Below are 17,496 nucleotides of genomic sequence, written 5' to 3'. Positions count from 1 at the left end.
TCAAGGATTCTCGTTTCCTTTATCAGTTTATTAGGAAAGAGTCCTTTTAGGATTCTTTTCCATTACGGGCCGAACATTCCATTCTCATTGGGTATCTTTCTCAGACCCTACATTCTCGGGATCTTATTCCTTAACGGAATACCTCTGTTTCTGGATTCTTCCAGAATGTTCCCTATGCTCCAATACTTGACTGAAGTCCTTTCTTTTGTTCGGCCGTCTCATGGCCGAACAGACGGTTTGGACCAGTTACTTCATATGTAACTAGTCCTTGAGCCCGTACAACCTTCCTGGACCATTGACTTCTCATGTCACTGGTCCATATTGCAGATCATTGTCTAGCACGATGACTGTCCTGTCTATATTCAAACTATGGTTCCACGTTCCATTTGTTCGGATATCAATTGCATTGCCTTCCACCCGTCATCCCTCGTATCACGTGCTTGGTTCTTACTTCAGCTGTTCGGCTGTATCATAACCGAACAGTCTGCTTGGACTAGCTATTTTACATGTAACTCATTCCAATGTAATCGGAATGTCTCTATCTGCCGAACAGTCAGTTTATACCCATGACTTCTCATGTCATTGGCCCTTATCGCTGTTCAATGCACTTACCGGCGATCGGTCATGTTCAATTTATCACGTGTTCTTACACACCACGTGTTCGGCAACTAGATGTACCTATTTGAAAATACCTCCCTACATATGGCAAATATTTTAATGGGTATTATGTATGAAATTATGAGTATTTTATCAGTGAAAGTATTTATTATTATGTTTAAAATCAGTTACATAATTCTCATACACAGTTCACATAGACCATTCACATTTCACACGTTTCACATACACCGTTCACATAATTCTCGTACACAGTTCACATAGAACATTCACATTTCACATACACGGTTCGCATAGTTCACATACCTCATTCACTGTTCACAAACACAGTTCAGATACCCCATTCATTGTTCACAAACATGATTCGCATAGTTCACATATATCATTTGTATAGTTATTATTCCCACCACCACCACCACAATCTATCTAAGGTTCAAACCTTATGGGAACATAAGCATTAGCCGTGAAGCACTAGATAATTATCTCCTGATTGCACGTGTTTAATTGCGAAGCGTGAGATAATGTCCTAATGGACATTAAGAAAATACACTTTGCATTTGTCAGCCTAAGGTTTGGTTATGATTAGAGGCTGATGGAGAAGGTGATTTCTCATTCTCGTGCGTAGCTAACGGTGACGAATCCCTGATCTCCACCGACGATTTGTTTCACAACGACCAAATGAAGCCGATGTACCCGATGTTCGATCAGAGCCTTCTCCTCTCTGTGAATTTGAAGGTGGATTTGCTGTGTCGGCTGCCGGTGAAGGTCTTCGTTGAGGCGAAGGATTTTTCTCCTCCAGCGGCAGAAGGAGGAGAGGAGGGTGCGGTGGAGATGTTTTGCGCATGGTTGAGGAAAGCTGTGGAAGCCTCGCCAGAGATTTGCAAGAAGAGTAACTCCACCGGATTTTTGAAGCTATTTAGTACGTTGGAAATTCGGAGAGACGGAGTATATTGGGAAAATGGTGTTTTTCTCTCTTGTTAGGAAATGGAAATGGGGAGGTCTGAGATTTTGTCCGTCTGGGTTGGGTCGAGGCAAAAAGTCATTACACCACATAACCAAGTCTACATAGATTCGGAAAAAATATTTAGGGGTAGGATAAAACCAAACATAAAAACTAGGACTGCCCTTTAATTTAGTATTTTGAATACTATATGAACATATATGGTACCGTTTTAGTTACTGGTGCGGTATGTATCGATACCAGTATCTCAGGGCTTGTTTGTTTTGGATTTTGAAAGAAGTTTGAGTGGATAGAAATAGATAGAGAAAATGTATTTAGGACCGTGTGCAGAAATTTTAAAGTCCCCCAAATGAACAAGCTCTTAGTAATCTTACCGGCTACTGAATTCGGATTCCATGTTATAACTCTTTAATAAAAATTGTAGTTCACATTATTATACCTGAAAACTTGTAACTTTTTTTTTTTTCACCAATAGGCTTGTAGTCCAATTGGTAACTTCTGGCTCTTCCTTGTGGGATACCAAGGTTTGAGCCCTGCTGTGGGTGGTTATGGGTTCAAGGATATAGAGAGCCTCTAAATTTCCTGTGCACTAACTCACCAATTTCCTCCATTAACCCCCGCAGATGTATACAATATGACAAGCCTACATTAAAATACTTACATAGTACTATTAACCAAAACAATATATGGAAACATGACAAGAAAGGGGAAAAAATGAAAAAAAAAAAAACTCAAATCTTTACGATCATGCTACTCACACGGCAACTGTGCACAGATTGTAGTGTGAAGCCCACTCCGGGTTCCACACAAAAGATCCGATTCGTTAAATAAATATAAAATATTCTTTCAAGGGTCCTCACCAAAAATAAGCTTAATTCGATACCTGTAAGTTTTCGATCCAATTATCTAATTTTTTATTTAGATTTCAAGATAATGAAAAGTTTGATGATTGAATCATGTATCTATAGGTATCGGATTGAGCTGATTTTTTGAAAGGGACCCTTGAAAAAATGTTTTACATTTAATGAATGGGTCGGATCATTTGTCTAAGATCCGAAATAGGCCTTACATCACAATCTGGGCACGATTTGTGCACAAAAAATATGTGTGAGTATCATTTCTGAAATCTATATTGCATTGTGGTCCGGTGTAGGCGTGTAGCCTATTCCAAAAGTTACAGTGGAACAATTATTTTATAATCACACACATATGCACAAACACTTTACACAAATTCTCACATCTTTTGGTGGCTTCCATGTACATTGGAGATGTAGTGTGTGTTCCAGTGTGAATGTGAATGTGAATGTGAATGAATTTGTGTAAATGTTTGTGGTTGTAGAATGACAGTCAGGATCCTCCTTATTTTAATAAAATGCGGACTTCCCATTTTCCGATCAAATTTTGATGATTGGAACCGTTCAATTTTTTCAGAATGTGATTTTAAGGGTCTTCGCGAGAAATCAGAAAAAAAAGATCGGAAAAAATTTTATTCGAGCAGTTTTTTATTGAATCGTTAAATAAAATTTGCTCGGATGAAGCACTTTCTTGTTTTTTTTTTTGATCTCTCATGGGGACTTTTAAAATCACAATCTGAACACACTGAACGATTCGAATTATTAAAATTTGATCGAAAAAGAAAAAGCCTATATTTTAACAATTTAAGGCACCTCTTGTAGGATTCGTGGTGTGGAATGATTGATAACTTTTTCCTCTTCCACTGCCAACTGCCACCCACCCGTGCTCTTTCCCCCAAAATTTCACAGATCGAGGAGAACAAATCGACCATTACAGAATACAGACGAAGAGGGCTGCTTTCCCCCCCCCCCCCCCCCCCCGGCCCCACACCCCATTTCCCATATTACCCCTCCCCTCCTTCTCCCGCCCCTCCCTCTTTTCATTTAATTTTTTTTTTCTTTTTTTTTCTTCTTTATTTGCTTTTGTTTTTTTCTGTTAGAATTTTTTTTTCGTTTTTTTTCTCTTTATTTCCTTTTGATTCCTTCCACTTTGAATCTTTTTTTTATTAATTTAATAATCTTTTCTATTTTCTTTATTTGTTTCTTTTCCCATTTACCTCTCTTCTTTATTTTTTTTTTGTTAACTCAAATTCTATTTTCAATTAAAATTGACTTTATACTTAATAAATTTATATTATTTTAATTAGTTAATTAGTCTTAACAATGAATAATAAAAATAACTTGTAATGAACAATAAATTGAAATAAAATTTCATTTTATTATAATTGAGTACATATTGTCAAAACATGAAAATAAATAAAAACACAAATTTTAATCAATATCTCCTCCAAATGCTGCTCCCGGCGTGCTTATACCCATTACTTCGTACCACAATAGCAAACGTGTTTCATAACTGGCAGCCCATCCTTTAGCTTCATCCGATGAATTCACCTCCCACCATGTTGGGATGGGTGGTACAGGGTAATGAGGTTCTAAGAAAATTTGCACGAAGTGATTGTTGTTAACACGGGCAATAGCAATTTCCCGGCGGTATTCGATTGGAACTGGAGGGGACCTCAATGGCAAATGAGTAAAACAACCGTAAACATCCTCATCAAATGTATGCAGTACTAGGTTGTACCTTGTTGCGATGACAACTCCCAAAGTCATAGCCTCCATCCAATGATTCTCTGGTGCTGTAGGCTCGAACCAATTCAGTAAAATTAGTAGACGATTTGGCCAATCATCTGCTGGATAAATCACACTGTATAGATAATAATTTTGTTGAATTTCTTCAATAAGCTCCTCTCGTACTCGACTCCAATCATTTTCACTATACCCGATTAGTGCAGCTATTGCCCTGAATCCACAATGACCATCACTAAGCACGTCAACAGTGTGGGAAATATAAGGCTGAAAAGCCTGAGGTAATCGTTGAATGTAGCGATCAGTGATGGATGCAACTATAAATTGAGTGTTGCGAACCCCCGAACCCCTCCCACGTCTCCCTCTCCCTCTCACTCGCGATGTTGCAGTCCTTGATCCTGAAGTGGATGCTTCTGAGAAAGAAGGTATGCGACGTGTACTTTGCTCATCTCTACCTGTAGGTCGACCTCTATGTTCTGTGTTATACGATGGAGGTCGAACTGTGCTACGAGATGGATCTGCCATATCGATAATCCTGTCTATGATATGCTCTCGCATAGGTGGATCCATCCCATCTAATATCTCAACGACCTGAGATGTCCTGTCAGATCGTGCTCCCTCCTCATTAAACTCGGTTGCGTGCATAGACAACATAGTCCAATGAGCATGAATACTCCATAGCGGAATTGGAGTGGAAATGGAACGATAATATGCAAGATCGTGCATGCATGGCAATCCGTGTGTGATTTTGATCGTACAGTTGCAATAGCCAACAATGTGGGGGGATACTTCTAAAGCGGTTTGTAGCTGATCATCTATGAACTCCATTGCTTCTAATGAAATTCGACACCTTACCTGATCAAAAATGTCGTCACGTAATTGTTTGTGGCGTGGAATGTTCAATGATTTCTCGAACGACTTCTTAATTTCCCCGAACTGATTTTTCAACATCTTTTCTATTTTATCAAAAGATGTTTGTAGCGATGACATGGTATCCCCCAAATATGCCTTTAGCCTCGCATGTGCAGACTCTGCCCTGTAATAGAATAATGCACTGTGTTTAAATAGGAAAGTATCAAAAAATATTTCCTAGTGTAGTAGATGTTGTGCTATTGGCCACGTCGGCCACAAATTGTTTCTCTACTGGTTTTAGCCTTGACGGGTACTCGTGGCCCTCAATATGTTTTGCTGTTTCATGGTTATGGACACCACTAATAACCTCTAAACCCCACCTGATACCGTATGGATGTTGTGGTATATCTCGCAGTTGAAATGGGCAATCGCATTTTCTAGTCCCAGTGTTTCTTTGCAAGGATTGCCCTTCAACCAGATACCGTGGCGGTTCGTACTTTCCTCCTCTTTCACAACCAAGAATGCACTTCGGCAATTTGCCGCCTTTTAACTTAGCAGAATTTAAAATAACCACCACAATATCATATTTTAGACCAACGCTCCGCGCCCAAGCTAACATATCTTCTCTACTTTCAAAAATCTATATAAAAAAAACGAATATGTATAAATACAACATTAACCAGTCTTAACATAAATAACGAATATGCAAAACAATAACAGTGAAAACTAACCTGGTCGGTGGTAAATTCTAGTGTATAATCGCGACTATTGTGGGAGACACTCTCCTCACTACGAACATCATTCTCAAATGACCAACTATCTGAAATTGAAAAGTTGTAGTCATCCATTGCTCCTTCCCGAATTTTCCGCTGCGGCGTTCCTAAAAAATTTGACAGATACACAGTCTGTGAGGAAAGCCTAAGTAACCATGCTAAATTTTCACCGAAAATCATTATTCTAAATTGTGTGGATTATGTTTGACATAGAAATAACCAAGAAAGTCCCAGGTCGGATGGTCGGACGAGTCCAATTAGAATCACCATTCCTTCCTTAGTCGGTACGAAGCCAGACTTGTTGACAAACTTTCGAGGGTGTTAGCCTCGGGTTACTCCACAATTGTAAAAACGATCATAAAGCATAGTGTCACATGGACGGACACCTTTGGAGTGGAAACCACTTATGCTTTAGACCAGTAATTTTAGTAGAATAAGTTTTCTAGCTATCTTTAGTATTTTAACTTAATATGCATTTTTAAACACAAAAATAAAATATAACAGAAGGTTACGGTAGCTTACGGAAGATAAATGTGGCTATCGAACGAAGTGACTTCTTACAGTAAGCTTATGGTAGCTTCGAAAGAGAAAAGAAAATACTTTTTTTTCTCTCGAAAATAAATATTGACTAAACTACTAAATTTTTTGGATCGAGAGGCTGATCAGGTGGTGATTTGGTGGCGGCCTTGGGTTGAGTTTCTTGAAGAATTCAAGAAGAAACTCAATAATACCAAGAACAAAGTAAGAACAAAGAGCAAACACAAAGTTTCTAGAGAGGAAAGTTGGAGAGATTCAAGGTGTGAATTGAATGGTTTCACAAATGATTCTATTTATAGGAAAATGAGGACCTCTCTCCTCACCCCATATGGCCCCCCCCCCCCCCCCCCCCCCCCCCCCTATATTTGCTCTATGGTTGAAGTCTAATTCTAGGTTCAAGTCTAATAAAAATATAGTTACAAAAATAAATATTTCAATTTTCAATCTGTTTGAACTGGTGCAAAGATCCACTCCGCTTGGTTCACCATTTTGAGAGTAACTTTTACTCTCGGCACAATTTTCAATAAATTTCTCTCTCTATCTCTCTCCACTTATTACCACTCAACTCTCAAAAATAACTTTCTAAAACCTCAACCAAACAAAGTGGTTATTTTTCTGATCATTTCATCCTAAATGGTCGTAATAAATTTTTGCCTCCAAAGCCTTTCAATGAACACCCTAAAAGAGTCTTGAAACTAAATAATGAGTTTTAGGGTATTTGTTGAAAAGTTTTAAAGCAAAAAATTCATTATGACCATTTAAAATAAAATGATCAAAAAAATACGATTTTTGACCCGGTATATTTATAGAAATTAAATAAATAAGATAAAATTAATTAAATAAAAATAAAATTTGAAAGGTGAAGGTGTTTTAAGAGGGGAGGGGGGCCGGGGGATAATCCGGATTTTAAGGAAAAGCTGGGGTTTGATTAAAAAAAAAAAAACAAAGGTGAAGGTGTTTTAAGAGGGGAGGGGGGGGCCGGATGTTTTTTGGGTGGGGGGCCGGGGGATAATCCGGGTTTTAAGGAAAGGCTGGGGTTTGATTAAAAAAAAAAAACAAAGGTGAAGGTGTTTTAAGAGGGGAGGGGGGGCCGGATGTTTTTTGGGTGGGGGGCCGGGGGATAATCCGGGTTTTAAGGAAAGGCTGGGGTTTGATTAAAAAAAAAAAAAAACAAAGGTGAAGGTGTTTTAAGAGGGGAGGGGGGGCCGGATGTTTTTTGGGTGGGGGGCCGGGGATAATCCAGGTTTTAAAGAAAAGCTGGGGTTTGATTAAAAACAAAAAAAACAAAAAGAGAGGGCTGGGGGTGCCGGGTAAAAACAAAAAGAAACAAAAAGGGAAGGCTCGGCGGGGGGGGGGGGGCGGGTAAAAAAAAAAGGAAAACGGCCGGATAAGAAAAAGAGAAAACAAAAATGGAAGGCTGGGGGAAAAGAAAACAAAAAGGAAAAGGGAAAAAGATAAAAGAAAACAAAAAGGAAAAGGGAAAAAGAAAACAAAAAGGAAAAAAGAAGGAAGGGGGGAAGAGGTAAGGAGGTCAATTTGGTGTGGGGCCGGGGGGTGGGGTGTCGGGCGGGGGGGGGGGGGGGGGAATAGCAATTTTCACAGACGAAGGATGGGTGGGAGATGGTGCGTGTTCTGTATGTGTGATAGAAATTGAGAGGCTTTTAATTTCCATCACATTACTCTTCTTCATCAAATTTTCCTTCTCGTTCTTTCTTGCTTTCATTGTCAATTCGCCACAACTGGTTATTCTGTGAAGGGACTCCACAACTGCTTCTGATTCGCGTGCTTTGTATCAACTTGGGAGGAATTTTGGTAAGATTTAGGGTTTACATATGTCAGCTGTGGAAATAACTTGCATCCTCTCTAGAAATTTACAGAGATTATAGTCTGTATCCAACTTTACTTCTGAAAGAGCCAACTTTTACTAGATCTAGTCAGGGCTGTCCAAGAAAAATTGAAAACTGTGAAACCGGTTCGGACAGAATTGATATGTGCTTTTTGAATTTTGTCTATAGATTAATGGTCCGAACACAGATTCAAAAATTAAAAAACCGTGAAATATAGATTATAATAGAATTTTCATTTCAAAACCGAGGATTAACTGAACCGGAACGTGAGATTTTAAAAAAAAAAAATATATATATATATATATATATATAAATGTGTAATATTTATAAATAATCAGAACTTTACTAATTGTTATGAATTTTTTAACAATTTTATATTAATGTGACAATGCTTATTCTTTATTTGGTTGCCGCCTTGGATGATTCTGAACTGGAATAGTAGAACTTGCTTGCTGTAATGTTATCTGAATCTTGAAACTAGCAACGCTTCAAACGCTTATTAGTTAATACATTTCATAACACTAATAAGTGTTTATACTTTGCATTTTTGGTTGGCAGTAGTATTATTTTATTTTTATGGAAGAAAATTTGTGGATAAAATCAGGACCGAACTATGACTCACGGTTTGGATTGGAACCGAACCATGAGACTTTTAGATTAGGATTGGATTTCATTTTCTAAAAACCGTGAAATACGGATTAGGATCAGATTCATAAGAATTCGATCCAATCCGGACCGTTTTACAGTCCTAGATTTAGTCTGATCCTATTTGGATCAAGTATTTGTAGATGCAATAATCGTAAATTGGGACTAATTTATATTTATTGTTGTAGGTGGTTGATTTTACTAATTGTTAGTGGATTTTTATTTATTATTTATTATAGATTTCGGTCAAAATATGTTTGTCTTCGATTAAGAAATAAAAGAATATGGACCAAAGTAAGAAACGCATAAATATTTTTTTTTTGCTTTTTCGATTATACTGTAACGAATTTGTTTAGCTTTTGAGATTAAAAAAAAATTCGAGGAAAAGACAAAAACAAGTCAATTGACTTTAATTAAGCGATGATTAAAGATTGTGTTTTGAATTTTTTTTTTTTTTTTTTTTGAGATTATATGTCTCTTGAGTCTTGCCCATTGATTAGAAGCGTGAAGCGATAAGGTGTTGGGTAGCGGCAACTTAAGGAAATTTGTCGTCGGTCAACTAAATTTCCCAAAAATTACGTGGTAATGAATATATTATACTATCCCGATCCCTAATTTAAGCAATTAGTTAATTTTCCGTGAATTTTACTTGCCTCTTTCTCCGTAAAGACAGTGAATTTTGTACATGAATTGTTTAGATCGAAGAAAACCAAGCAAGCCTTCATTTTTTGCACACTAGGCGGGGGTCAATGTAATTTTCTAATGAGAACAATTTTATTTTGTAACATGACCCTGCCCGAGTGGCTGGAGCTTCGCCCTCCTCTGGTGTCCTAACAACAAGGTGCTGAATTAATCCAATAATTTTAGTGGGATTTGCAATGATAGCTGCGTGCTGAAGTAATCCTATAACATTCTCGAGATTTTGAACGATAGCTTGGTATATCTACCATATGGTCATTAACTAAGTTATGTCTTGGATTAACTAATAGTTGTTCGGCATTCAAGATTGTGCTTATGACCTTTGTTGTTTTTGTTTTTGTTTTTGTTTTTGTTTTGGGGTTATATGGACCGAGAAGAACAGCAATGCACATACAAATTGATTCCAAACGAGAATCAGTTTCTTCCAAACGGGAGCTCAGTCATTTTAGCCACAAAAATCATCGATTCATTTTCGAAGAACACAACAATGTGGGTACTGATTTATCCTGCTATGGATGTGAACAACCGATCTGGGGTCCCACCTATTGGTGCATATGGTGCAATTTTTACTTGCACCAATCATGTGCAGAGCTTCCTCAAGAGCTACGGACACACCCAATTCACTCTCACCATCCACTCACTCTCCTCGCACACCCACCTAATGGCGAAACCATTTGCCACTGTTCTACCTGTGGCAAAAAATGTGAGAGGTTTTTCTACAGTTGCTACAAATGTAGCTTTAATATCGACATTGTATGCCTTTCGGCAATGGATATGATTCACCATACGATCAAGCATGAGAGCCACAACCACCAGTTGATCCACGTGCAGAGGCCGGCCTTGTTCTTTTGTTTGGCTTGTGGTACCGAACATAGAGGGGCCTCGTACCTTTGTACCACGTGCAGGTTCTGGGTCAACCAGATATGTGCTTCGCTACCGCGCACTGTAAAATACCATAAGCACCATCACCAACTTGCTCTCTCGTATTCTCTTCCCGATGAACATTATCAGTTTAGGCCTGATTGTGATATTTGTTCTGGGAAGTTGAGCAGAATGCATTGGGTTTATCTTTGCGTTGGTTGCCGATACTTCGCCCATGTCAATTGTGCAACATCCAAGGCCGAGCCGTTCAGGTTGACGTACTCTTCTTGCCTTGCAATGTCCCATTTGTTTGATTGTTTTTTCTTTAGGCTGTGTTTGGATGGTGAATTACTCTATTGGACTCAAGGAAGGGAAAAAAGGTAGAAGAAAAGATATGAAAAGTCAGTTTTCCTTCCCTCGATAAATTTCTGTACCACGCGAAGATCTAAATATGATGTAAGTTTTGCCTCCTAAATGTCGATGATACAATAAGCGAGTTTTAAGGCTGTCTGGATTGTAATATTTTTAAGAGAGTTATAGAGGACAAGGTAAAAGGAAAAAAAAAAAAAACTCGATCAGTTTTTTCTTCCCCTCTCTATAATTTCCTCCATCACTCATGAAATCATGATTCAAATAGAATTTTTCCCCCGCCCAAGTGATGACATTTATTTAATGATCTTTTTTATGCTCGGCATTTCGTTAATAATCTTCTTGTTTCAGGGACTGTGAAATAGAGGTCGAATCCAAAAATGTTGACCCAAAGCTGATCAGATTGCCATTAGCCGATCAATCGGTCGATCCTCTACTGCTTTTCATCAAGCACATCGGGCTGCAAGGGAAGTATAAAAAAGCCTCAGAGGTCACTCACATTAGTCATGACCATCCATTGGTTTTCGCTGACAACATAATCAACGAAGACAAACTTCCCCTCATGACTGAGGAGAGACGAAGAGAAAATTGAAAAGCGTGCGCCCAACCCGTTTCGGCCCCATATTTCCACTGCAGTCAATGCAACTTCTTTCTCCATGAGTGTTGTGCAGAGTTACCCGACAAATTGCAACATCCATGTCACCCAGAGCACCCGCTTATCTTGATTGCAGAGCTCAGCACAAACTTTCGTCTACGCAAATGTGCATGTTGTTCAAAATGGTGCAACGTCTTTATGTTTGGTTGCTCTTCTTGTGATTTCTACCTCGACATCCTGTGTGCTTCCCTACCCACTATTATCCGACATGAAGCTCACCAGCGTGCCCTTGCTTCAAGGAAAGTATGCAATGTTATTTGTAGCATATGTAGTGGGAATGTTCAAGGGTTTGTGTTTGAATGCGGTGGTTGCAGTTTCATCTTATGCTATTTTTGTGCTCTATTGCCGTCAAAGTTCACGCATAGATGGGATAAACACCCTTTCTTGTTAACCTACTCACCCGTTGAAAACCATATGGATGAGTATTATTGTGAGATGTGTGAGCGAGAAGTAAACCCCAAACGTTGGTTCTATCACTGTGTCGATTGCGACCAATCGTTCCATACAGGATGTGTCGAAACTTTCTTCAGCGATTTGCATTTAAATGTGAAGTTTGGGGATACTCTCAAGGTTGACAAACACTCCCACCTTCTTTCTTGCGTTCGATGCCCTAAGAACAATTGCCAACAGCCCTCTTGTAATAGCTGCGGTGGATTACTCCTAAAGGATAGTATGGCCTTTGAATGTGCTCCTTGTAAGTGAAGGCTCCACCACGAGTGTGCGAATGATGCAGCAAGCAAGAGAAGTTCTGTGAAGAAGCCACTGGATATTTTCTACCCCAAAGTGTATTCATAGTTACACTCTTAAGTCACATAATGCATGAGGATTGAATGTGCACCTTGTTATTTGTCTTTTTTTTTTTTTTTGTATGTCGCAAAAGAGTTTGTATGGTGTTATTCCCGATGCATGGCATCGTTAAAAGTTAGTTAAGTTATGCAATTTTATGGCCGTTAGTTTCAGACCTTGGGGTTCTTGTGTTACAGATGACATAATTCATCGTATGTTTGGCATTTTTTTTGCAATGTACAGTGAAGAAAGCAAGACACAAACTTACCCAAATTTGATTGAAGTAAAGAAAGACAACAAATGCATAACATTATGATGCAAATGGAACAATGTGTACATTTTATCAGTCATATTTCATTCCAATTCCCGATCCTACCCCTCTCCATGTGGGCCTTGTATTTGCTCAGTACACCTTCAATAGCAATATCAAAAGCATCTCTTGTTTCTTCCAACCCTTGACTCGATTTTGCATACAGAAATCTCGGCATATATTCTATTACCTTCTCTCTCATTCTCTCCACTTCCTCTCTCCCATACCCTCCCAACACTCTCTTTATATCCGTTCCATTACTCACATCGTCATGGTGTATAAAAACCGAGTAACTCTCCGGATCAACCGGCATGAACAGCTCGTACTGCCAGTAAGCTGTCTCTGGCGAGAAAAAAACCGGTATCGAACCGGCCAACATGCACTCGACAACGGCATGTTTCGAGACCGTGTCCCCCTCTTGGAGACAGAAATCGGAGTCGAGAAACGCCGCCATGATCGCCTTCGTCCCGTCGATGCCGCAGTTGTTCCCGTAGCAGTCCACTTGGCGGCATGCGATCGGCTCGTCGAGACACTGCTTCTGTAAAGCCCCTCGGAGACCGTTCTCGATGAACTCGCGAGGGCCGCCGAGGAACGTGAAGAGGTGGTTCCGTTGCCGGCTCCGGACGAAGCTCTGCCACTCGACGATATCAGATTCCGACCTGGGGTGGAATACAGTGGGGTAAGGTACAGCGACTTCTAGGTCGTCCCACATGTTTCGCTCGACGGATAAATGGACGACGTGCTCTAATATCTCGGGAACACTAAGGAAGCTGGACCCCCAACCGTCATCCTCTCTCGACCGTCGGAAATCCCATGTTGTCCGTGCAAGCATGATGAAATGATCGGAGCCGTTGGATCGCTTCCACCACTTGTCTTCCTGGACAGACTTAATAAACATCTCAAGACGCCAATGGTGTTCGACCTCGACCGCGAGTCCAGCATAAAAAGGTATGTAGAACGCCGTAGCAGACTCAGGCTCTAGTGTTCGGCACTTGTAGTTCAGCATCCGACCGTGGTACAACACGTCGCCCGAGTACACATCGGTCCAGTACCACGCCGGTAGAATGCTCTCCGGTACGATGCCAGCGAGCTCTTTCGCTGCTGGTCCGAAGTCGTCGTTTGAATATCTGTCGCAGTAGTTCGTTTGGTTGCAGACGTTGTTCTTGAGTTCGTAGTTGAACATCGGGGGGAGATTGTAGACGTAAATCCAACGGGAATCGCATTTGTCTACGGCTGCGGCTGCGGCTACGGCTTGGAATTCCGGAGATGGTTGAGCAGGGGATTCGGAGGATGGAGAGAGTTTGGGGTTACGAGTAACGTATAAAACTAGGATTACTTGGGATAAGATTACGACCAAGAGAAAAGCGTGATGGAGTGGTGTAAGGTGGGATAGGAACGATTTTACTGTGGATTTAAGGTTTGGTGATTTAGGCTGCTCTTTTGGGCCTTCGAGTTCGGTCGACCTGTGGTCGGAAACTGGAAGCGACATTGTATTAGTGTTAAGAGAGAGAGAGAGAGAGGATGTGTTTGGTTTATTGGTTTAATTAGATGGAGTTGTGATTAGTCTTGGGGTTCTAAAGCAGCTAAATATACATTTATTATATAATTAGGTGACGAAAATACTGTGGCACAGATTGTGCACTATGATCTATTTCCGAGTTTTACACAAATAATTCGGGGCATTCGTTTTTTTTTTTTTTGTTTTTTGAATAACTTTGAAAATAATCAACTTAATCTAGTAACTATAAATGCTTTAAAGAATTGCCTAAATGTTTGTTGAAATTCTTTAAAAAAAAAAAAAAGGAAGATTTTATTAAAAACTTATAATTATTCGATTGTATTAGTTTTTAAAAGAGGTATCATTGTATTTATTTTAAAATTAACGAACAAGTTAGATAATTTTTGTATTTGGAATCCTGAACTAGACTCCGCACAGCCTTTTGTGTAGAGATCAGGCATAATGGAGTTTGGTAGGTAAAACTTTGACACCGAAGCGTCTGATTCACGAAGAGATTAATTAAGGCAACCACAAAGAATAACAACAGGTCAACCACTCTTTTTTAGTGATAAATACCATTGACAAAAGTGAAAGAGAACATAACATATATACCCCCGGAATTTGAACAATCATTTAACAACTGTTTTTTATTGATAAAATAAAATACCAGTTGGTATTTTAATAGATAAAATACAATTGACAACTGTTTTTTTTTTTTTTTTCCTTTTTTATATCGGCAATAGGTATTGGTAACCTTGATTAATTATTTTCTTTCATTATCTGTCGACAAAGTTGAAGTTATTCTCTCTAATTTTTTTTTCTAGCTAGTTTTCATGAATACAGAAAACGAATTCCATGATTTTTGTATATTGTTTGTTGCACAATGAAAAGAAGTCTTTCTTTTTTTTTCTTTAAATTTAGGAAAATATTTTAACCATATACATTTAATATTTTTGAGAATCATGTGAATCACTTCAATACTTGATTCAAATGGTTCTCGCCAATTTACACAAAGTTTTTTTTACCTTTTTTTTTTTTTTTCCTGTATACATTCTATTTTGTTAACGGAATTGACTTCTTAACCTCAGGTAAGTAAGAAAAACCTCCCTTTACCCTTAATTCATATCCATTCTAATCGCAGGAAGGCAGAAGCCGAGGAAGGAGAGATCTCTAGGAGGGATGTTGAATAAAAGCAATCCAGCATGGGTAAGCTCACAGACAGACAATACGTGAACTATTATTTTCTTTAATTTAATAAATAGTATCTTAATTTTTTCCTTTCAAATAACATAATTGCATTTTTCTTAATTGTAGTCATTTTTCGACATTCGTCCAACATAAGACTCTCTTCCTGTGTAAGTAAGCATCAACTAATTTGCGATTCGGTTATGCAAATTCCTTTATACTCCCTCCGTCTCTTTTTAAGTGTTCTGCTTCGTAACTCCAACTTATTAAAAAGACATCATCATTACACCTTTCACATCAACTTTTTCCTCCACTTTCCCTACTTACCCATCATCATTACACTTTTACTCACTAACTTTTCAAAATAAAATCTACTTTTAGGGACAAAATAGACAATACACCAACTTTTACCCCCCTAACTTTACAAAATGGACATTTATTAAGGGACAGCCCAAAATGGAATACTGGACACAAAAAAAAGGACGGAGGGAGTGCGTATTTTGCCGTTGAAAATTTCTTTCAACTAATGCAAGAAATTTATATTTAAAGCCCGTTGAAATGGTTCGCTCCGTCTAAGCCTCCACATGGCGCTAGTTGGAAGAGTCAATTCAATAGCTAAAATTCTATTTATATACCTAATTTTGAGTAGCATTGATATTAATAGTGTAATAGCTACTTATTATCTTAATAATTTTGAGTAGCATTGATATTAATAGTGTAATAGCTACTTATTATCTTAATAATTTTAATTTAATTGAATAGCAAGTAGATAATTTTACATTCTCATTACTCAACTTCTTTCATAAATAAAAAATAAGCTTGTGAATTAATGTTATAGTGTGACAACCTAAATTTTTACATCGCTAAAGAAATAAATAATCTCCAAAATAGACAATATGGGCACTAAAATTATCAAATAATACAATATCACCAAAAAGAATTCTCAAATAATGCTAAAAAAAAAATCTCCGATTCGAACCACTACTAACTTGCTCCTCACTTGAAAAAGGCCCGGGTAATATAAGCAATACGATGACAATAAACATGGCTATATATCAATAAGAATATGCTCAATAAACGACGACAACAAATCAAAGTGAGTCAATCTGAACGACTATTCATCTGTAGCTAGCCTCGTACCAGGCTCATTTCATTAATATGCCAAGCACCACCCAAGACAAAATTCTATATGGCCACTTAGGCCTCATAAAAATACTCTGGATCACCCGTATGACAGTTTATCATAAATTCTGTATTGCCTCTTAGGCCTCATAAAAATATTGTGGGCTGCTAGTAGAATAGTCAATCATACTCATAACTATAACTTTGGGACTCAGTAGTCTTGTTCATGTATCAATACAAAATGTGACAATAATTGAATCAATAATAAACTGAGAGGTCAAATGAGTACAAAAATGAGAGAATTTAATAATACTCTTTGCAAAGAAAATTTAACTAAGAATATTCTACACTACCGATACCTCAAATCATGATTGTGCCAGTAGGATATCGGTGACTTGGCGCTATGACGAACATAAGCCTAAAATTATACTGTAATCTTATCGGACTCCCAATCACGCTACGAATTCAACGGCCGACCAAATGGCCTGACCAACTAGTTCCCAAGCTCTCCATGTAATTCATTATCCCTTTCTGCTACTATATAAACCACAAACTAAGCCCTCATAATAAATGCTCATCTAAATGATAACTTAGATAGTAAAAATTATCCTTAATTATAAATAATTTTCAAGTTAGACTTGACTGCCTCTAGTCCGATCCAACATGGCCACAAGCCCTCTGACCCAATTCGATCTCCAATAATGTCCATTACATGAGAAATATGAGTGCATTAATATTCTACCACCTAAATTTATCGCACCGAATGGTTAAATCTCAAAAATTACTTACCGACAGGTTTGCTCAAAAAAACATATTTATTGACTTTCTTCCTCTTGTTCTTTTTACTTAAAAGCTGTAAAAACAATTCTATTTTCCCATGTAGACACCCTATTTTAGGTTTCCCAGATTAGTTTATTTACGGTATTTGATTCTTCAATGATGAAACGGAAGAATTTCCCGGGAATGTTAGTGTGATTGAGTTTTGAGTGGTTGGATCCCTTTTAAACCCTTTAAACCTAAACTAAAAGCCTCAGCCAAACCCTACTTGCATACGCTGGTCCCACACCAGCATGCGTTGGTCCACTTGCCACGTGTCAGTCATCGGTCAGCTTTGACCGTTGACCAGGCTTGGACCCGCGCACGCAGGTTAATCACCAGCGTACGCCGGTCAAACCTAGTCC

At 38.4% G+C, this 17,496-nt stretch overlaps 3 protein-coding genes across 4 annotated transcripts; 2 read left to right on the top strand and 1 right to left on the bottom strand.

The window, feature by feature from the left end:
• Positions 1-7,936: 7,936 nt before the first annotated feature.
• On the top strand, positions 7,937-12,373 carry LOC131303702 (protein VACUOLELESS GAMETOPHYTES-like). 2 transcript variants are annotated; one of them, XM_058330698.1, is made up of 3 exons: positions 7,937-8,150; positions 9,907-10,662; positions 11,111-12,373. In XM_058330698.1, the coding sequence occupies exons 2-3, from the start codon at positions 9,914-9,916 to the stop codon at positions 11,349-11,351; spliced, it is 990 nt and encodes a 329-aa protein (XP_058186681.1). In that variant the 5' UTR covers positions 7,937-8,150; positions 9,907-9,913; the 3' UTR covers positions 11,352-12,373. The 2 variants fall into 2 exon arrangements, with proteins under 2 accessions (XP_058186681.1, XP_058186680.1); XM_058330697.1 differs by having other exon boundaries at positions 7,943-10,662.
• On the top strand, positions 11,553-12,373 carry LOC131303709 (protein VACUOLELESS GAMETOPHYTES-like). The gene has a single exon (XM_058330705.1). It carries the CDS (start codon positions 11,553-11,555, stop codon positions 12,114-12,116), a length of 564 nt encoding a protein of 187 aa, XP_058186688.1. The 3' UTR covers positions 12,117-12,373.
• Positions 12,374-12,547: 174 nt separating this feature from the next.
• Positions 12,548-13,999, bottom strand: LOC131302959 (xyloglucan galactosyltransferase XLT2-like). The gene has a single exon (XM_058329750.1). The coding sequence runs from the start codon at positions 13,997-13,999 to the stop codon at positions 12,548-12,550; it is 1,452 nt and encodes a 483-aa protein (XP_058185733.1).
• Positions 14,000-17,496: the final 3,497 nt, after the last annotated feature.

This window comes from Rhododendron vialii, chromosome 10a, assembly GCF_030253575.1.
Source record: "Rhododendron vialii isolate Sample 1 chromosome 10a, ASM3025357v1".
NCBI lineage: Eukaryota > Viridiplantae > Streptophyta > Magnoliopsida > Ericales > Ericaceae > Rhododendron > Rhododendron vialii.
This window is presented reverse-complemented; position numbering and strand designations above follow the sequence as displayed.